At 41.1% G+C, this 22,269-nt stretch overlaps 1 protein-coding gene across 10 annotated transcripts in view; it reads left to right on the forward strand.

Annotated features, from left to right (window-relative positions):
* SLC37A1 (solute carrier family 37 member 1) overlaps positions 1 to 22,269 on the forward strand; it is a 43,275-nt gene that overhangs the window by 13,340 nt on the left and 7,666 nt on the right. For 9 of the 10 annotated variants that reach the window (XM_037376614.1, XM_037376615.1, XM_037376613.1 and 6 more), the window contains 10 exons: positions 1,212 to 1,378; positions 2,128 to 2,165; positions 5,820 to 5,858; positions 7,885 to 7,968; positions 11,619 to 11,747; positions 15,062 to 15,152; positions 18,478 to 18,540; positions 20,239 to 20,324; positions 20,981 to 21,029; positions 21,860 to 21,933. In XM_037376614.1, coding sequence (XP_037232511.1) covers positions 1,212 to 1,378; positions 2,128 to 2,165; positions 5,820 to 5,858; positions 7,885 to 7,968; positions 11,619 to 11,747; positions 15,062 to 15,152; positions 18,478 to 18,540; positions 20,239 to 20,324; positions 20,981 to 21,029; positions 21,860 to 21,933 — 820 coding nt within the window. The remainder of the gene's footprint in view (positions 1 to 1,211; positions 1,379 to 2,127; positions 2,166 to 5,819; positions 5,859 to 7,884; positions 7,969 to 11,618; positions 11,748 to 15,061; positions 15,153 to 18,477; positions 18,541 to 20,238; positions 20,325 to 20,980; positions 21,030 to 21,859; positions 21,934 to 22,269) is intronic. The other variant, XM_037376622.1, reaches the window with a different exon arrangement.

The raw sequence follows: 22,269 nt of genomic DNA on the forward strand, positions 1-22,269 counted from the left end.
CTTCAAGTTACACCAGGGGAGGTTTAGATTGGGTATTACAAAAAATTTCTTCACTGAAAGGGCTGTCAAGCATTGGAATGGGCTGCTCAGGGAGGTGGTGGAATCGCCATGCCTGGAGGTGGTTAAAAAATGCATAGATGTGTCACTTAGGGACATGGTTTAGTGGTGGACTTGGCAGTCCAGGGTTAATTGTTGGACTTGATAATCTAAAGGTCTTTTCCAAACTAAATGATTCTATGGTTCTATGCAGAGAATGATAACAGTCATACAATACTGAACAAAATTGGCAAGTGTGTGCAAAACAGATACGTTTATTCAGATTTTGCTTTGTGCAAAAGCAACAGCCTTTAGTTTTTAGGAGGCTGCATAGTGGACCGGTGGACAGGACTCTGGTTTGAATGTCAGTGATCCAGTTCTTGAAGGTTTTTTGCTACAAATTCTTTGAAACATGAACAGACCCTTTAGATCTTGTCTTCAGCCAAAGGAAGATTTGATTTAGTTCAAATTAGGTTGCTTCAGGTAAACCCCTGCTGAAGGCAAAGCAGTTTTCCTATGACTTACAAGGAAAAAACCCAAATCTGCTAATTGTCATGACTTCAGTAGGACTTTTGTGGTTTACAGTGGCTCAGCTGGAGCTATTCTGCAGCAGCTCTAATCTGGGATTTCCAGGAAGACAGCAGTTTGATGTAGCCTTCAGCAAAGCTTGTGCAGGTGTTACCTTCTACTAGTGCCTAGCAAATCCAGAATGTAATCAGAAAATACTGAATTTGCTCTACCTGTCCTGTACAGATTGTTTTCTTCTGCATGATAAGTCTCACATACCCTGAAAGCGTTACCTTATGGGTGCAGCATGTCTGCAGGAGGACTTGCATTCCCAGAAGTGTCAGACTTGGCATACACATACTACTCAATATCTGCATACTTCTTTTTATCGAACAAACTCTTACCTGGAAATAGGCAAGCCCTAGTGATACCATTAAATGCAGGATGAGTTCTGTCACACAGAGAGAAGTATTTAGAACATTTCTATTAATATTTAGGTGCCTTGAAATTGCCAGATGAAAGACTAGCATAAAAAGTTGTCATTTAAAGAACAGTAAATATTTCATGAACATCACAGGTGAACAGTCATTTTTGATACAGTTTTCTCAAGATAGTAATGCTTATAGTTGGAGTAGTAAGAAATGTTTGTGTGTTTGTTTTAAATGCAGGAGAGGTTTGATCATGGGAATCTGGAATTCACACACTTCAGTGGGAAATATCTTGGGATCCTTAATTGCTGCTTATTGGGTGTCTACATGCTGGGGTCTGTCCTTCGTGATGCCTGGTGTTATCATTGCTGTGATGGGGATTGTTTGTTTCCTGTTTCTTATTGAACGTAAGTGCTTTAATGAGATAGAACCATTATGGGTGAGATAGTTCATTATGGGTGAGGAACACCAGCTGTTTAAGCAAAATGACCCAGTGTGAAGTATATTCCTCAAGCTGTGCCAATAGTTAAAGAACTTCTTCCTAGAACACTAGATAGAGAAGAACCTGTGTATGTCTAAAGAGTTTATACACTCAGACTCTGGCATACCTGGGAGAGTAAAACTACAGAATTCAGCCCACTGCACTGTTGTTAGTTCCCTGTCTTTGTAAATTGTTCAAGTCTATCTTGGCCCACCTGGCTGCAGTGTATATGTCTGTGCTACTGTTCAACCCATGCTATTCATATTCAGTGCTATGAAATACAGAAGTCAGCTGATAGAGCAAGTTTTGTACTTTAAATTAGAAATAAAACAGGAATGCCCCATCTTGTCCCTGTGTAGACTCAGAAATATTAGGATAAATGCTTATTTTACTGTACCTGTCCCATCTCAGGAAGTAAAAAGTTCTGCAGATGTGACTAGAATGCTGTAGTGGGCTGGACTGCCAGAATAGCACTTAATGTGGCCATGGGATGGGAAGGGTACCATGGAGCACCCTTTCGTTTTTCTCTGAAGCTACAGTTACACATGTCTACCAGGACTACTTCTGTGTTAGTTGTTCTGTTGGTTTATTGTTGGTAAATTACACTACTGGTGTTTTAAATTATGTTCATTATGTTTGTTTTCACTATTAACTATGTGTGGTATTGTATTTCAGATCCTAAAGATGTAAGTTGCTCCTGCACACCATCCAGCGTAAGTGAATGCTTTTTCTATTTTGGTTTTTGCCTCCTAATACACATTTATTATGATCTGTGTGGCCCTTTCATGTCAGGCTGTTGTAACTGACCTTGTACTTGAGGGAAAGATTGGTCTTCTGTGCTTCACTGGTGGACTAGTAGCTTACTTTCTATCAAAGCAATGTGAATCAAGAGGTGAATGAGTTTGTTTTAACTAAAGTTTTGGAATAGTTGCTCTTACTACAGCAAATCAAGTAAAAACTTGTTCATCTTTTTTTTGAGTTTTCTTGCTTTCCTTCAGTCTTCCTGGGGATCTTCAGAGCATTTTGACTTATCTCCTGCCTGTTACCTTCCTTGCTTAGGTATGGTATAATGAGATAGCTGCAAACCATGTCCTGTGAATGGTGTCACTGTTTGAGAACCCTGTATTAGGCACTGCAGAAAGAGCGAACAGCCTTTTTGGTGATGTAGTGTCAACGAACCATTCATCTATGGGCTTGGGGATGGAAGGTGGGATGTTTCTTTTGATAGAGGGAAGGACAATAGGAGCACATGGCTAGGGAAGAGAGGAAGCATGGGACGGATATAAACCTGAGGTGAAGAGATTGTAACAAACAGTCAGTCTGTGATCGTGAGTTTAATCATGATATAATACGGCCTTTATTTAACCAAAACTGACATTAAAGAGCTGCGAAAAGGAGAGAGAAATAATCTGTGCTTAGAGGTATGGGTCACATGATGAATCAACACTTCAGTTTTTGTGGCATCGTAGAATAATTTAAGTTGAAAGGGGTGGGACCTCTGGACATTGTATGGTCCTACACTCTGTAGTAGGTCTAAGTTTGACAGAGAATCAAATTGCTTAGGGTTTGCCTGTCAAATTTTCAAGTCTTCAGGGATGGAGGTGCTGATTATACATAGATGATTTTTTTTAATATACAGTGAGTTTTTAGAATGCATGGATCACATTTTACTGGCATCAAGGCAGTGGATCTTGCTATTTTATCAAGTGAACTTCACTTTAGCTGTAAACATGCTATCACACACAAACTGTGGGACACTGCCTGGATCACAAGGGAAAATCTGACTCGACTCGAGTTTGAAAATCCATCAGCAGAGATTGACTGCTTAAGGCATTGTTGAAACAGGGTTGAAGTGTTTGTGTGTGCAAATGTCTAAGCTTTCTTTGAGCTGCTGAGCTTTGCATATATACTTCCTTGTGCCATTGTGGCAGCAAAACTCATAAATTTAAATTTTAAAATTGTTTCTATAAGGAAAGTTTTGTGTTATTTGTATAGAGTTGTTCAAACACTACTTTAAAAGTAGGTTAGAAGTCCTTAAGCTCAGGTATCAAGATGTTTGCCCAGCACTTCTGAAACAAAAATTCATAAGACATTTTATGTACTCAGAATTAAGTAAAGTAGAAAGCCATGTCAGTGGTAAAAAGATATGCCTTAGAAAGCTTTAGCTACTATGTGAGAAAATGATTCCATTTTTGCCTCATGTAGCTATGACCCAAAAGGAGGAAGGCAATCCAAACAGAAGGAGAGAAAAAGAAAAAGCAAGGAAAGGGAAAAAAATAAAGAACATTAGGAAGACTAGATGTGGATGTGTATAACTTCTTGTAACAGAATGTCATTTGTAGCCCAGTTTTGTTTAGGAGTGTGTTTGCAGGTTCCTCTCTGTTTCGTGTTCTGTAAGACTCTGGTACCTGTTTGTCTCTAACCAAAACCTGGATCAGCATGTTGCTCTTGGCTCTTTCCCCTTTGGTTCCCATGGACCTGTGGGCAATCAGGTTCACCACATTTTCAACTAGTTCTGTGGAAGAGTAGTAGGATTTGGTTGGTCTTTAAGGTTTCCTGTATGTGAGGGCAAATCAGAGCTATTGCAGAAAGTGTCAGAGGGAAGGTCCCAAGGGAATCCCACATATATTTTCCAGTGCTAGGGGGTTATACCTGGAGATGTCTGCACATGTAGGTGTACATGAACTATAAATTTTAGTTGCAAGTCTCACAGGTAGATTGTATGGGGATGATTGCTGTTTTTTTACCACCCACCCAATAGTTTCAGATAGATGGCTTCTTAAAATTTTAAATGCTCTCTTTTTCTTGAATAGTAACTGAAGACAGCTTTTCTGGTCTGTTTTATCTCTTCTTTACCAGTTAATGGATTTTTTTCTCCTCATATGAAGTATTCCTGATGAAGCTACTGAATGCTTTTAATGGTCTGTGGAATTCCTGTTCTAGTCTGTTATTGTGAGATAAGGTGTGCTTACAACGTGCTCTGTATTTTTCACTTAATCCTCTTTCATTTCTTAAAGGTAACTTCTGTCAAGTATGAGAATATTTTGACTCTTAGAGACTCCTAACAGGAGGTATTTTTTTCCCGTAGATTTTACTTAGTTCAGAAATGCTCCCATGAACATTTCAGCTGCTGTTTATAATACCTAGAGCATAATGTTTACAGAATTTGCTGTTAAGCTTTATGGAAGTAAAATGTTTGTTATTTGTTTCAAACACTTACTGGAAAGCATAACTAAAGAGTTCTGCACAGTATGTTGCTCATGTCTTTCAAGGAGCCAGTATGGAAAAATTTGACATTCAATATCTACTTGCCATGATATTGTTAACAAAAATTTAGTATTTTCGGAGCTGTTTTCCCCTTCCATTCAACACCCTTTCCCCCAGTCCAGAAAAAGGCTAGTATTTGGCCTAATCTTCTCTAGGGTACGAACAAGATCACTGCTCCAGGTGTAGTCTCGTTGTGTAGGGATGCATTTGACCTTCTCTTGCTCTGGAAATCTTGCTCTCCATGGCAAAAGGCATCACTTCTTAGTTCCCTATTCCATATACCCACATCTGCTTGTGGAAGGGAGAAGGTTTGTCTTGCAGGAGGTTTATAGACGGGCTTCCCACCCTCCTCAGATCAAGATTTGCCATTGTCTTGGGAAGCCATATGCCATTTGGGTTGCTCAAATACCTCTCTTCAGACCTGTGTGGTCTGCAAAGTACAATGGATTCTAAATCCTTAGTGAATAAGTCTCACAGCTGCTGTTCACTGTGGGGAGGGTGGTTTTAGAAGTTAAGGAAATTAATAAGGTAAAAATAGAAGTTCAAGAAGATCTTCTACAAATGCAGATGTGGTACTGACAATGTTTGACTTTAAAGTAAAATGATTGCAAATCGAGGAAAGGTTTATAGACCTTTCATAACACAATAGACAATCATAACACAAGTAGACTGTGTTATTACCGGGAACAAAACATTTCAGCCATGTTGTACAAGGGGTAGAATTTGCCGGCAGGCATAAAATACTAGTTGTCTTTTTTTGCTCAGTCATTTCAATGACAACCTGAACAACCTGTGTGTGTTTTCAAATAATTAGAAATGTTTTTTCTAAGACACTTAAAAACCATACACGCTTGCTTTGCTCGTAAGGCTGTAGTAGGTCACTTTGGGCAGGTGTCTTGGTGCAGGCAGCTCTGCTAGCTGGTGCCAAAAGCCAAACCTCATCGTGGAAAAATGAGGCCAGTTAAATTTAAGCACGACTAAAATAAATGCTGAACGTGAGGGAAGGACTTAGGGTAGATTTATGTTAAGATTTATAGATCAGATTAATCTCTGTGTGCTATCACTATCTTGGATGAATGCAGTCTACTGTTTATTTGCAGCATGATCGTGAGCCCAGTATTTCTACAGAGTTTGTAGTGGTGAGTAATCTGATTTAAATGAGTTGTCCAGAAGCCCAGACAGAGGGAAAGATGCAGAGCCTTGAATGTGTAGGTTTTATTCTTTATTCACCAGCTTCTTGGGCTGTGCTTCATTTTCTTGTTTTCACCTTGGCTCTGATTTATGAATCTGAAATTTGTTTCAAAACAAATATTTGAGTACAATAAAGTACTTGTAAATGCTAGCATTGGAGGCTTAATCTGTGACTTTCAAAAAGGCTATACCCATGACAAACACAAGTGAGAAGTCAGTGTGCTTTATTAAGCAATAGTGCACTTTCATGATGAAAGTTAGAGTAGATTTAAAGGTGTTTGTGAAATGTGATGATTTAGAACTGGTTTTATTGCTTCTCATCTTTTCTCCCTGTACCTTTTTTTGCTATAGCTAAACACGTTAGTTGCAGCATGTTCACACAGACCTGTCTTTATGTTCTAGGAACTTTCTGTAACCTGACTTTGCATTTCCAGGAAACTTGGTTCTGTTAAACTCCTGTGGCAAAGTGCTTGTGCACTTAAAAGATACCAGGCTGCAGTTTTTATCTTCAGAAAAGGAGAAAGAAGTCTAAGTATTAAATGTGCAGCCTCTCAGTCTAGTCCTTTTCCCCAGACATTTCCTCCTTACCACAGCAGATCTTATTTTTGACACTGAAATGGAAAAGTCTTTCGTTTTTTTCTCTGCTGAGCTGCTGAATAGAGATATAGATAATTTGTCTCTGCATAATGGATTTTCTTCCCCATAGGTTATCGTAAAACACTTTTTTGACAAGACCCTAATTTTCTGTAAGATAAAATTTAAAAATCTGTTTTATTAGACCCTGGGGCTTTCAGTGTTTTTTGTTTATTTTGGGGAATGCATGCCCAAGACTGCTTGTGCCTCAGCTCTGCACTGAGCAGCAGAAATACTTTAGTTTATCCTCAGAAGTTTTTTGCCTTCTTTAGAAGGATTTGGCTGATATATGGCAGTTTGTCTAAAGAATACTGCAATACATACCCTTGTATTTTCGTTGGGGAAGAATTACCTAGAGATTAATTTTGAATTAAAATGTTCAGTGAGGATGAACATTCTTTTTTTATTTGTGGTGGTGGGTTTGGGACGGGGGACGGGGGGCGGCGGTTTATTTGGGGCAAGGTTTGGGGGTTTTAGTTTTATTTTGTTTTCTTAATGTCGTGTCTGGAGTACAATTAGACACTTAAACATCTCATCCCTGAGGAGTGCATTGTGCCTCTTGTGGTATTAACAATAGTTTGTCGGTACCTAGCTGCAAACCTGCTTCAAAGCTGTATGTTTAATTTGGTGGACAAACCTTAATATCCTTGGTAAATCATTTTAGACAAAGATCTCACAATGATGTTTTCCAATGAATGCCATTTTGGATACACTAATGCACTCATAAGTACATGTAAAAAGCAGGTCTGTCTGGGGCCTGGAGATACAGCTTGTCACCTCACTTTTTGTACTGGGCATGCTGGAGATGCTCAGACTCTTCATTAACCCTCCTGCTCACGAGAGCGTAGTCTATCTCTGGGTTAGAAGAATATAGTGAGAATAAGCTAAAGGGAAAAACTTTTATCTTAAAGAGACAGGGAAATGAAGAATCAAAGTTTTCCTGAAACAAATAAACATCTGTAGTTGCTATTAGGATTATCTGCTTATGAAAAAAATTGTTTGCAATGTCAGTGAAAGTTCAGTAAAGGAAAAAACAGCTAAAGATTTTAAGAATGGCATGACTGCTCTGAATTCAGTGTGCTGCTTCTATATAAAACCAGTGTGAAGTTAGCCTCCAAATAAATTTGTGACTGCGTGTTATGTATGTTGCCATAGGTCTGCATAAGAACTTTAGAAACCCAAAATACAGTCATTAAATTAAAGATGCTCCATTTGGGGTTATGTTATGTTTATGTTACAATACACAAAGACTTCTATTGCAGAGAAATGACCGACACTAACGTAATCCTTTAAAAAACAAGCAACAGAAGTATGGGGGTTTTTTTGTTTTGTGTTTTTCAGAGTTCTAAAACCTTTCTGAATGGTGCATCTCGATTCAGAGTCCAGATGACAACTTTAAATGCTAAGGAAACCAGCAAACCTCAGGTAAAATGTAACATATTATTGTAAAATTGTATAGAAAACTTCCTAAAGCTCACATGGAATAATTATAGTAGATTTGTTATTGGTAAAGATTGCTCTTCCTTTTATGGTGCTGAAATCTACTTCCATCTTCATGCACAAATGAAAAATTCAAATGAGGGAGCTAAGCAGTATCTAACATAAATACTGCAAACTGAGGTGAGTAGGAGAGCATGCTTACTCAGTTGGTCTTATCTTGTGATATTCATACAATTCCAGCAAAAGTAATGCACTGCGCAATATTTTAAAAATAGCCCATTTGAAGTCTTTAAACTACTCATATTGTGTTTGTCCTGACCTTGCAGTCTCCCTTCTCTTCCTTTTTAATGTAATAGGTGTATGTACTTACAAGAGTATACATGGAGATGGAGAGTTCTAAATATGAGCAGTTGTTCACAAAAATCTTGCTTAAAACTTGTAACTGTAAGTGCTGGTAATTCTCACTGGAAACTGAATTCTGGATTCGTTCATTTGTGAACAGAAAGACATTTTATCTTGTGATGGACATTAACTGAAAATATCCATTTGAAATTTTTTATTTGTATTCAGTATACTTGTCACGTCATATCCTGAGATGATAACGTCTTCTTTTTAACTTCTTTCAGACTTTTACAGGAAAATAGAAACTTCCTGTTCTTTTCAGCCTTTGCCTATAAAATAATAATCAGCATTCACAGGGTATAATAATCAATGTTGTTGAAGAGATTTTGACATTTTTGATAATTTAATATAGATATTTTGATTGAAATATTGATAATTTGATAAGAAAACTTTTAACTCTTTCTTTCGATCAGTCCAGCCTAAACCCCCTCAGAACTGAGTTTATTAATGTTCATTTTGAGCTGCCCAAGAGCATTCTCCGGCCCAGAAACCTTTTGGCAATATTGTTTCACAACCGGCTGGAAGATAAGGAGAGAAGATACAAGAATTATCAGCAGTTCTCTTTAGACAAGTCCTGAGGACAGCTAAAAATATAGTCAGCAAATTAGTAGCCAAAATTTCTCTCCTGGCTCTGCTAGTACCTCTACTGTCAGCCTGTGCAAAGAGTCTGCATAGCAAGTGGGCAAGGAAAATGGACCCCCTCTCACACTGGCTGGTGGTCCCTTGTGAGCAGGGAAGAGGCACAACACGGACAACAAAGCATGAGGGCACTTGCTGGTGATGCTGTCAGTGTTCTCCCCCTGCCTCCACCCTGCCAGCTGGCTTATATGTTTGTAATATGGAGTCCTAAAAAGGGTTAAAAAGAAATTAATAAAAAATTAAAAATCCTTGTCTGTCACTATCTGAGACCCCCTGATTTTCTGACAGTGACAGAAGATAATCTTTTTCCTGTCAAAGTGGGGTTGAGTATCTTTCCTTTTTACAGTGGTTGTGTTGCAGTTGTGCTGAGCTGGTTATTGCAGTCAGCTTTTGTGCCTGTACAAACAGCAGATGTTTTGCATTTATGAGCTGGTCTCCAACCACACTGGAATGGCAGCTTTTACTGATTTTTTTTCCATGACCTCTTCAATGAATGTAAAAAGAAAGCAAATATTCAGGATATGCAGTGATTGAAAGCAGAATGTGGTTTTTGCTGTGTGACCTGAATACCTCTGTGTGTTCATTACTGCTTATGTAAGGTTGGCCTCTTAAAAATTACACAAAATTGAGGGATAATGAATCCCTCCCCAGAGATCAAGAGTGTGCCATATGCCTAATCACAGTGTGACAAGCTGGCAAGGCTGAACAATATTATTTCTGCCAAGCACAAACTGCTGTGTTTATTTATCATTCAGCTATGTGCAGCATAAAAATCCCATATTGTTGAGAAAAGTTTCCAGCATGAGTTGCTAAATAAGTTATTTGGACTTTGGTCACTTCCACTTCAATGTTTAACCCACTCTTCTTAAATAGGCCTAAAGCTAACTGTCTTAGAAATGAGCAGCATTACCTCAGACAATCCTGGTTAATTTTGCTGTGCAAATTGTGCAGGAGATACTCACTTAAGATGCACTGTTTAAGCCCTTCTTTTCCACCACCACCACCCCCCCCCTTTTTTTCTTAAAGTTTTAATAGCTGATGGTTTAAATTGTTACTGTTAAAATCATTGAAATCTGGAAGTTGCCCCAGTAATTCAGAAGATGAGTACTTAAGATGGAGTGACTCATGTGCCATAACATAGGTTTATGGTGCCATGTCAGACGTTCCTAGATGTTTTTCCTGTCTTCTAGTTGATGTTTCATCAGGGTGCAGGGTCTCCTGTAAATCCTGCATCCTATCTACCAATCCTGTACAAATATTTTGGATGCTGCATGGTAGCTTCTAAAATTATGCTAAATGTCTGGGCTCAGGTGCCCACATTATTCCCTAGTGTCTTCTCCTAAATGAAGGTTTTTAAGAACAGAATTTATTTAGAATCACTGAGTATAAAATAGCAGAAATTAATTTGTCCAGCACTTGATTTTTTTTTTCTTTCTTCCTCTGTCAGCTTACCAAATATTAATCAGAAAGTTTTCATCTTTGTAATAACTACTGGAAACAGAGTGGCCTGGTATAATATCCTTACTGACCTACAGACAAATATGTATTTGAGGCTTAATTCTTCACTAAGTCTTTATTCAAATGAATGCAAACTGGGAGAAAGACAACAGTATGTAAAATAGATCTATAGCTAGTAAAAGTATGCAGCTAAGTAAGCTTCTCAGTGAGCAGGTGAAAGTGAGGATACATACATCCCATACTTTTTCCGAGTTGGAAAAGAAGTTCTGAGGACTATTTATACTTGAAATATTTTTTTCTGTGTACAGCTGTAAGATATAAATTTCCTGTTCTACTTTGAGAGTTCACTTCATTGTGGTTGATGGATAAAAATAGCAAGATATCCTCACAGCTAGACTTTGGTGGCATGTTTTTGTTAAGCAATAACTTGTTGCACAAGTATTCTTAGCAGCCAGTGGAATTATTAGAGTAAATTCCTTCCTAGTGCTAAAAAAGAACTCAGAATTCACAATTTAGGTAGTATGGGTAAACTCCAGGCTTTTATCATTTGTGGATTGCAATGCTCAAATGCAACACATGAAAAAATAAGCGATTTCTTAACATAAAGCACTCAGTATCTATAATTCACTTGGAAAGATGGCCTGTATTTAAATCAGTGGATAAGGTGATGTTACAGTGTCTGAAAAAGGGACTTAATATTTGTGCAGAAAGAAGGTAATACACGCTTTCATACATAAATGTGTTGCAGTACTCAGTAGACTGTCAGTTTTAATTAGACTGCATTTATGTGGTGGGGTATGGGGAGACTGGAAATTGTTTTATTGCATTGAATTGTACTCTAATACGTGGTTTTTGCAACTTGAAATTGTTCTGCAATAGAACAGAAACTGATTCCATAACAGAGTTTATGCACTCAGGCATAAGCAACCAGGCATGCTTCACCTGATATTCTGTATATGCTCTCTACTCTATATACTCTGTATATCCAAATCAAGAGATTTTTAAAGGCTTTAACTTTCTGTGATAAAATGGATACAGTGTCTAAAAAATATTTTGGAATTATTTGATTCCTTGATATGTGTTTTGATGCATTATTCCTTTCTTTTTTTGTATGGTCTTGCTGGGGGAAATTTCAGGATCCAGAGATGCAGCATTTACTTGACAGTGAAAATTGCAGCGTGTCACTGAACTCCAGCACTGTGGTCACTGGGGAAGGTAGACATGGGACATCAGCCATCAGCTTCCTTGGGGCCTTGCGAATACCAGTGAGTACACGTGCTATTCTTGCCTGTTCCTTTAAGAATTAAATTTTGCCTTAGAATTCGTATTTCCCATGAAGTTCTAGATGTGGGAACAGTGACTTTTCATTTGTGGATGCTGAAATTGTAAGGGGCCAGCTGTATCAGCTGAATGCTCACAAGTCCGTGAGGCCTGACGGGGTGGGATTCACCCCAGAGTGCTGAAGGAGCCAGCAGACGTTATGGCAGGACCCTTCTCTATCATCTGCCAAAGGTCTTGGGAGTCTGGGGAGGTCTGGGCTGACTGGAAGCTCGGTGACGGTATTCCAATGTACAGAAAGGGCAGGGGGGGAGACCCAGGGAACTGCTAGTCCAACCCCAGTTCCTGGAAAAATTATGGAGATTATACTCAGTACTGTTGAAAGACGTTTAAAGAATAATGCCATCATCGGGCACAGTCAGCATGGGGGCAGCATGGGATCACCAAGGGAAAGAAAATCCCACTGAACTGATTTGATATCCTTCTGTGATAAGGTCACCCAGGTGGTGGGTGTAGTTTTTCTGGATTTTAGTAAGGCTTTTGACACTGTTCCTCACAGCATCCTTCTGGACAAGTTGTCCAGCTGTGGGATGAGCGGGTTCACGGTGCGCTGGGTGAAGAACTGGCTGAAGAGCAGAGCTCACAGGGTTGTAGTGAATGGGGCTACACCTGGCTGATGGATGGTCACCAGCGCCGTTCCTCAGGGCTCGGTTCTACAGCCGGTCCTGACCAATATATTCATCAGGGATCTGGCTGCAGGAGTTGAATGCACCATCAGCATCTTTGCTGACGATACCAAGCTGGGAGGTGCCATTGACTCTCTTGAGGGACGAGAGGCCTTGCAGAGGGATCTAGATAGATGGGAGCACTGGGCTGTGGTTAATGGGATGAAATTTAACAAGGCCAAATGCCGGATTCTGCACCTAAGACAGTAACGCTGGGCACAAATACAAGGTGGGAGGGAGGGGCTGGGGGCAGCCCCGCAGGGAGGGATCTGGGGGTGCTGGTCAGCAGCAGGCGCAGGGTGAGCCAGCAGCGTGCCCCGGCACCAGGAGGGCAAACGGCACCCCGGGGTGCCCTAAACACGGCATAACCAGCCGGTCAGGGAGGCGATTATCCCTGCGTTCAGTGCTGGAGCGGCCTGACCTGGAGCACTGTGGGCACTTCTGGGCCCCACCGTTATGAAGGATGTGAAGGTCCTTGAATTCATCCAGAGGAGAGCAACAAAACTGGTGGAAGGGCTGGGCGGAATGTCCTGTGAGGGGTGGCTGAAGACTGTGGCCATGTCTAGTTTGAAGAAGAGGAGGCTGAGGGGCAACCTCATTGCTCTCTACAGCTTCCTGAGGAGGGGAAGTGGAGAGGGAGGTGATGAGCTCTTCTCCTGGGGATCCAGTGATAGCCAGTATGGGAATGGTTCAAAGCTGCACCAGGGGAGGTTTAGACTGGACATTAGGAAGCGTTCCATATGAAGACAGGCTGAGGGAGTTGAGGTTGTTCAGCCTGGAGAAGAGAAGGCTCTGGGGAGATCTTATAGCACCTTGCAGTGCCTAAAGGGGCCTACAAGAAAGCTGGAGAGGGACTTTCTACGAGGGCATGTAGTGATAGGACAAGGGGTAATGGTTTTAAACTGAAAGAGGGTAGCTTTAGACTAGATATTAGGAAGAAATTCTTTACTGTGAGGGTGGTGAGAGATGAACAGGTTGCCCCGAAAAGTTGTGGATGCTCCATCCCTGGAAGTGTTCAAGGCCAAATTGGATGGGGCTTTGAGCAACCTGGTCTAGTGGAAGGTGTCCCTGCCTGTGGCAGGCAGGTTGGGACTAGATGATTTATAAGATCTCTTCCAACCCAAACCATTCTATGATTTCTTTTCCAAGAGGGTGATCAAACACTGGAACAGGCTTGCTAGAAAAGTGGTTGGTGCCCCAAGCTGATCAGTGTTTAAGAGGTGTTTGGACAATGCTCTTGACAACATGTTTTAACTTTTGGTCAGGCAGTTGGACTAGATGATTGTTGTGAGTCCATTCCAACTGAAATAGTCTATTCTGAAGTCTATTATAAATGTTTACTGGTCTTAGTTAATGGCACATGAGTATTAAGGATGGAATAGCAGACTGAATCTATAAGCATTTCTCTGCATCAGAACTTCCTTCCATGGCTTCCCTTTTTACACTCCTCAACACTGTTTTTAAAAGCTTGAATTTTAAAATATCTTGTATGGTTTATATTGAGAAGTTTCAGAGAACCCAAACATTTGGACTGCTGGTAAAAGGAAAGGAAGTTTCCTTTATTAAGGAACTATCATTCTTGATCGTCCTCTTGGCTTGAAGCCTAGAAGCCTCCATGGGATGCGCAGGTAGAATTATAAGCAAATCAATTTGGACCAGGTATAAAGGTAGGGGAGGAAATCCCCAGCACTCAGTCACTGTATTCCTGCATCTTCTCATCTTGTCCAGTCTGGTCCTGTGTCTCAACTGTTTTTACGGTGGCGAAGTGGAAGTAATGGGTAGAAAACTTGCTGCTGATGCCACCTGGAATCTCTGTAACTCTCTGGTATTTTTCCTGCCTATTGTTGGGAAGAGTCACAACTGTATGTGAAGTAGAGCCAGCTGTGTATGTGTGTGGTCCACGCAGATAACTGCAGTACTCTATACCAGGGACCTAAGAAAGCCAATTTCAAACAAAAAGATACCACTTGGTGAGGGGAATGAAGGTAGGTTAATTTGGCAGTTTAGTTGCAGATCCGTGCAGTAAGTATACTTTCCATGTACCCAACAGGAAAGAGGGTGGAACAAATTAGTATTTTAGATAGGCGTATGCCCTGTCTGTAGTGTGCTTTTACCACCTACTCATTTGAACTGTCGTACTGGTTTGCTGGCTTTTTGTAAAGAGTTAAATGATAAGGGAGAAACCTTAGACCTATCTGAAGGAAGGATATAAAGAACACAAAAATATGCTAATTTCTCTGCAATGCATTCCAACCCTGCTACAATGCTATATAAAAAGTCTTTACATGAGGAAAATAAGTAATGCAGGTGTCCCAAACAGTATCAAATCCTTCCTGTTCATTTTAGTGTTCTCTCTGCAGTCAGTTCAGTACAATTAAGAGAAGAGATAACACGTAAGTGAAATAGCAGTCTGCTTTGATTTTAAGCTTTGTGCTCTTAGGGGAAGAATGCTTCTTGGGAATTCTTGAGAGAAAAAGAAAAGCCTAAATGCTTCTTAGAAACCATTTTCAGAATGGTCTTTGAAAGCAAGTAGCAGCCTCTGTCAAGATACTAACTTATTTTCATGATTCTTGCAGGGAGTCATCGAGTTCTCCCTTTGTCTTCTGTTTGCAAAGCTGGTGAGCTATACTTTCCTCTTCTGGCTTCCCCTCTATATCACAAATGTAGGTAAGTGTCACAGTAAAGGGATACAGAGTTATGACTGCAAAATGTCTGGAAATACGAGCTTGAAATAAATAAGAAAATGAACATTACAGTTTCTGAAGTAGGCTGTCTTTACTACAGTAGCAGGAGAGTTATAAGTCACCAACTAACATTTCTCAGTTCTGTGAACTCAGTATTATGAGAAGGCATTTTCAAAACAGAAAGAATCTGGCTTATCTTCAACAATTCCAAGCATAAATGCTGTCTTTGGCTCTTGCAAACCGATCAAAAAGGTTTACTTTCTAAAAATGGTTTTACATGATTGAAGTGCTTTATTAAAACCTCTAAATTAGCTTTATCTGTTCAGTACTGCTGTTTTGTTTTTTGTACTGTAGAGTGCAGAGAAAGGAGTTCTCCCTAGCCAGAGAAATTCATGTTCTTGTGAGTCATGATGTGACCTTTAAATCCTCAGCTAACAAAAAAGCTGTGCCACGACAGCTGGACAAGTATGACAGTAATAACCAGAAGAGAGAGACAAGTTGAACACCTTATGGAAACACATAAAGCTGCAAATCCTATAGTTAAAGGCTATTGTGTGTGGACTGCAAATAACCAGTGCTCCTGCAGGACTGAGTACCTTGCAAGCAGTGGGCTTTTGATAGAAAGGTTGATGGTATTTACAGCAGTACTGCTATCTGTGCTGTGGCAGATGCTGGTGAGGTTATGGTAGTGCCACTGACATCACTGGTTTAGCACATGTTGTTCTTTCCAATATATTTCAGAGACTTTAAAAAAAAAATCACAGGGGTTTAGAAATTCAGCTCCTTTTTAAGCTTCACACTTAACACAATAGGACTGGGTTGCCCATCTCCCTGATGTACTTTTGGAAATCTGACCCCATAGCGTACCAGTAACTATGTTAGACTGAATATAAGTATGTGCAAACAGTGGTCCTCACTGCCCTTGGCAGACAGTGGAATTAAAGAAATCACTGTCTCTTTGTAGTCATCCTGAACTACACAGTGCCTGTTGTGCCGAGCAGGGTGGCCAGATGTAATTTAATGATTAATATTACTGGTCATGTGATGGAGGCCTCCAGGATGAGGCTCTACAAGTGATCCAAGTGTACCCTAACCATGCTTTTAGAGCAGAGAGCCTCACTAGGATTTGTTAACTGTTTATGAATCATATGTTTATGGGAATGTTGTTTGGCCAAATTTTAACATAGTTACAGTCCAAGCGTTAGCACTGTTCATGGTCACCAACACAAGTAAGCTAGTTGGTGATGTCAAGATTGGAGGTAGCCTGGACTGCAGTGATTATGCACTGGTGGAGTTCACAGTCCTGAGGGATATGGGTCAGGCGAACAGTAGAGTCAGGACCCTGAATTTTAGGAAAGCAAACTTCCAGCTGTTCAAGGAGTTAGTTAATAGGATCCCCAGGGAAGTGGCCCTCAGGGACAAGGGAGCAGAACAGACCTGGCTGATCTTTAAGGACACTTTCCCCTAAGTGCAAGAGCTCTTGATCCCCAGGTGTAAGAAATCAGGAAAAGAAGGGAAGAGACTGGCATGGATAAGTCAAGACCTGCTGATCAAACTAAAGGGCAAGAAGTCAATGTGCAGGCAGTGGAAGTGAGGACAAGTATCTTGGGAAGAATACAGGGACACTGCCCAGTTATGTAGGGATGGGGTCAGGAAGGCCAAGGTGCAGCTGGAGCTGAACTTGGCCAGGGACGCAAAGAATAATAAGAAGGGCTTCTATAGGTATGTCAGCTAGAAAAGGAAAGTCAAAGAAAGCATACCCCTCCCTGATGCACATGACTGGCAAATTATAACAACAGACAGGGAGGAGGCTGAGGTACTCAACAGCTTTTTTGCCTCACTCTTTGCTTGGCAGCCTTTCTTCCAACACCTCTCAAGCAGATGGACCACAAGGCAGGGAGTAGGGGAGCAAAGTCCCTCCCACTGTGAAAGAAGATCAGGTTCATGACCACCTGAAGAACCTGAACATAAATGTCTATGGGACCTGATGAGATGCATCCCAGAGTCCTGGGGGAACTGGCTGATGTAGCTGCCAAGCCAGTCTTCATGATATTTGAAAAGTCATGGCAGTCAGGCGAAACCCCTCATGACTTAAAAAAAGGGAAATGTTGGCACCCATTTTTAAAAATGGTAGAAAGGAGGATGCTGGCAACTACCAATCAGTCAGCCCTCACCTCTGTGCCTGGGAAGATCATGGAACAGATCCTCATAGAAGTTGTACTAGGGCACATGGAGGACAGGGAGGTGCTAAGAGACAGCACATGGCTTCACCAAGGGTAAATCTTGCCTGACCAACCTAGTGGCCTTCTATGAACCTCATGAGGTGCAACAAGGCCAAGTGCAAGGTCTTGCATCTGAGTTGGGACAACCTCCAGTATCAATACAGGCTGGAGAATGAATGGATTGAGAGCAGCCCTGCAGAGAAAGACATGGAGGTACTGGTGGATGAAAAGCTGGACATGAGCCGGCAATGTGCACTTGCAGAGCCAACCGTGTCCTGGGCTGCATCAAAAGAAGCGTGGCCAGCAGGTCGAGGGAGATGATTCTGCCTCTCTGCTCTGTGCTGCTGAGACCCCACCTGGAATACTGTGTCCAGCTCAGGGGTCCTCAGCACAGAAAAGACATGGACCTGGTGGAGCAGGTCCAGAGGAGGGCCACAAAGACCTTTCCTATGAAGAAAGGCTGAGAGACTTGGGGTTGTTCAGTTGGAGAAGACTCTGGGAAGACCTTATTGCGGCCTTTCAGTACTTAAAGGGGGCTTATAAGAAAGATGAGGACAAACTTTTTAATAGGGCATGTTACAATAGGACGAGGGCTAATGGTTTTAAATTAGGAGGGTAGATTTAAACTAGATACAAGGAAGATGTTTTTTACAATAAGGGTTGGTGAAGCACTGGAGCAGGTTGCCCAGAGAGGTGGTAGATGTCCCATCCCTTGAAACGTTCAAGGTCAGATTGGACAGGGCTCTGAGCAACCTGATCTACTTGAAGACCTCCCTGCTCATTGCAGGGAGGGTTGGACTAAATACCTTTAAAGGTCCCTTCTGACCCCAGGCCATTCTGTGATTAACTGTTAAAGTGGTAAAATGTGTCTTGCCGTTAGTGTAATTGCATTCAAAGACTAAATCCTTGGATATCCAGTCATGATAGGTTCTTACTTGTCTTACACAATGACACCTTATGGTAGCTTATTCCTGTAAATAAACAATACTGCCATAAGATGCCTTTACCCAAACATGACAAGACCGTGATGAGATTTATATGTTTTATAGTCTGGAAATGTGTCAAATGTCTTACTTGTCTCACTAGAGCATCTTGATGCCAAAAGAGCTGGGGACCTATCTACACTGTTTGATGTGGGTGGAATCTTCGGTAAGTTTTATTATTAATATTTCATCATTAATCACACCAGTTTAGGAAAAACTGTGGTAAACGCAGCTTACGTATATTATTAATCCTTGTGCCTTGCGTCCACTGAAGGAGAGTGGCAGTAAAGGTACTAAGTTGAGAGTTGGGTTGGACATTGGAAACCTAGCAGAATATCTTCAGATACAACAAATCACAGAGCCAATTATATTGTCCAGTACAGACTTGTAAGAGCCAAATATAATGGAATCTTTTAGCTCCATCAGCTCTGGCCCACGAGTCTTGGTCACTCCACCTATCAAAATATCTTCCTTTTGTCACTGTAACATAACAGAAGTATCTCAGCTTGCACAGGTGTGTATTTTTTGGTGGGCACAGAGGTGAATGGCCACCGGTATTTTCAGTTTGGTTTTTTTCCCTGATGCCTCATATAACTGTATGTGATAAAATTGTAAGATTGTAATAATAGCAAGGGTGAGACTATTCCTTTGTAATTTGTGAGGTAACCACTGAAAAATTACTTTTTTATGCCAGTGTAGACACTATCGCTCACAAAAAACCAAGCATCGTCATCTTGATGCCTGGCTGATTCATGACACACCTCCACACCCATGCCCTCTCCACCTCCCCCAGTTCCTTTATGAAAGTAAGCCTTGTATAAGTCTATTGGAAGATGATAGAGAAGTTTCACTGGATCAAGAGCTATGTAGACCCTGGTAGTTCAAGATGCAGCTGTCAAGGTGTCTTGTAGTTACTGTTCTAGTCTTGTGCTGGGTGTGACTTCTGCCATTTCTCACTGTTTATTTCATCCCAGATAGCTAGAAGCCAGAGTCAGTAGTACCTTAGAGATGTGGGTGACTTCTTGCAGCAGCATCTTATTTCACTGTGAATACAAACTTTTAATGTGTCAGTGCTGCTCAGACCTTTGGCATTTGCACTTAAATCCAAGTGGGATGTGAGCACTTTGGAGATGGGCAGCTGGGAAGGGAGAAGGAGGCCCAGCAATATTTAGGAATCTGGAGAATCCAGAGAACTTCCTTTCCTTCTCCCTGTACCAAGTTCCATTTGTATCATTTTGCAGCTCCTTCCCTCAGGCCTTCCCACCCCTTCCTGCCACACACTGCGTTTAGTACTTTTGTGTACAGTCATTGCAAACACAAGAAGTAGGACAAATTAAAGAGGCTGGAGTGAAAACCTAATATTTCGTTTGCCCCAAGATCTAGAATTTCTCATTAGCCCTGGTTTCAGTGTGACATGGATAGAGTTTACTGTTGCATGTGAGCAGTTGAGACCAGTGAGTAGCTGGGCACAGCTGGATTCCAGAATGCCAGCAGTGAGGCCATGTGGCACCTGGAAGAGAGGCTTTTTGCATTCAAAATCAGCAGAACGATGATTTCTAAGTATTTCTGCCATCTCCAGTCTGCCCCCACTCCTGTCATCTTCAGTATTTGGTTGAAATAAACAACGAGGAAGAACGACTGTCTGCTGGTGTTAACTTCTAAGTCAAAGCTGTTTGGGTTAATAAGTATATTGCTAAGTGCAATTACGTTGTCAGTCTTGTGCTCTGTGCTCCTGTATATAACTGTACATTAAAAGTCGTGTCATATTGTTTTAATCTGGGTTGGGTTCCATAAAGTATAACTAATGCCTTTTGTGTAAAAGATATGCAGAGTGTTTTCCTCAAACACCTGTGGTGTCTTTCAGGTGGAGTTTTGGCAGGCCTGATTTCAGACAGGCTGGAGAAGAGGGCATCAACCTGTGGAATGATGTTACTGCTTGCAGCACCCACAGTAAGAGTTTGCCTCTGTTACAGCTGTGGCTGAGACTTTGACAGCATTGCTTGGGAGGTTCTGCAGACAGCATCTCCTAACTTGGATCTAAAGAGTTCAGGCCAGGTTGAAAGCTGACGTGGGAAGTTCAGCATGTGGGCAAGTATAGACATTAGGGACTGCCTTTACTAAACAAGCAAACAAGTCTAACGTGCTGCTTGTTCTAGGATGTTATTATACGGAAAGTTTCACTCTCTTGTAAAATTTGACGTTCAGTTCTTAGCCAGAATTTTAGCTGCTCAAAGGCTAAAATGTGCTATAACTGTGGGAAGACTGGCAGTTGTACATATGAGATGCATTTTTCTTTGATTCTTCTGTGAACAGTATTCTATGCTATGTTAAAATTGGTGATTTGAGAGTTTAAAATTGAGTGGTCTCATGACACAGCCTTTTCTTCTGAAAGGACATACTGGGGAATGGGAGCATACCTGTTATCTCCCTCCTGTGTCCAATCAAACAATCATTCTGCTGTGGTCTTAAAAGGGTTTAGTAAAACCTGGAACTACTTTTCACGTAATACCAACTTAAGATATTTTGTAGTTAACATGGGAAAAATTGGGAACCTAGGATTAGTCCATACGTTGGTATTCAGCATGTTTGTTTTTTCGTCTTTACAGTTGTACCTGTTCTCTGCAGTCAGTAAAATGGGTCTTGAGGCTACTGTAGGTGAGTATTTTTAAATTATTTTCTGCCTGCCGTTCTGTGAACTTTTCGTTTATGATCCCCTGATTCTCTCTCCTTTTTCTATTTTTATTTTATTTTTTCCCTTAGAGGAGGAAGTATACAATCAAATTCTGTAGACTTTGTCTTGCAGGCTTTTTGCAGGGTAAGGAAGGGGGGGGCTAGGAAATGAGTGAAGAGTGGTATGAGAACAGTGATTTAATTAATACCTTTAGTCTTCTTTCTGGAGCTTGTTGTGTCAGCACAGGCTTTATTATCTTCCCTATGCCAGATGTCAGATGTGTTTAAATAATACGTGTAGGACTTATGACAGCAATGTTAACTTTACTTGTATAGGCTGAATTCACTCGTGGCTTTATATCTGTTATCTCAAAACAGAAGCGGAAACACAAGTGATGACAGTAGTGTCTCACCTACCTAAAGGCCTTGTTAGGTTTTAGAGTCCTCTGGTGCTTGCTGCTGTCTAAGCAGAGGAGGAGTTTATGGGTGGATCCTGTGAGCATCCCCTGCTCTTAGGGTCGGTTTGGTCAGATTTTCCCCTTTCTCTGACCTACCAGGATCAATAAAGGCCCTGGGAAGTGCCTTTCGACTCAGTCCCATCTCCTGATGTATTTGAGAATTCACATCGTGGAGTAAGCAGTGAAGAGAGCTAGGAATGTATGTTGCTTTTCCTCCTTTCCCAATTCTGTAATAGGGTCAGGGGAGTGAAGGAGGGGTTAAATCATTTGAGAGCCATAGGCTATGATGTCTCCCGTTTTTAAGGTTAACGGTCTTTTAGGCAACTCATATTTTCCATTTTTGTCATCTTACAACAGTGATGCTGCTTATCAGTGGTGCCCTAGTGAATGGCCCCTACGCTTTGATCACCACTGCTGTCTCTGCTGACTTGGTGAGTTTGGTTTCCCCTCTGCTTCCAGTGTAGCAGCCTTGGTCTCCAGCCAGAGCCCTTTGATTCTTGCAGGGTCATCAGTGAAGTGGCTGCATTGTCCCAAAGCAGAGGGATAAGGAGCTGGGTAGGCAGTGCTGAACTCAGCCATTAAGGTTGTTTTAGAGTTCATGTATTAGTATGAATGAGTGTCGTGCTTGTGAGAGGCTTCTAAATTATTCTTGCCTACTAACAAGACAGACCAAATCTTGTAGATGACAGCCCAAAGTGAATGTGAGGGTCGCATGCAAAGCCAGGTCTCTGTACAAGGTGCCTTCTCCCCTTTTATACTTTGCATCT

This window comes from Falco rusticolus, chromosome 2 (genome assembly GCF_015220075.1).
Source record: "Falco rusticolus isolate bFalRus1 chromosome 2, bFalRus1.pri, whole genome shotgun sequence".
NCBI lineage: Eukaryota > Metazoa > Chordata > Aves > Falconiformes > Falconidae > Falco > Falco rusticolus.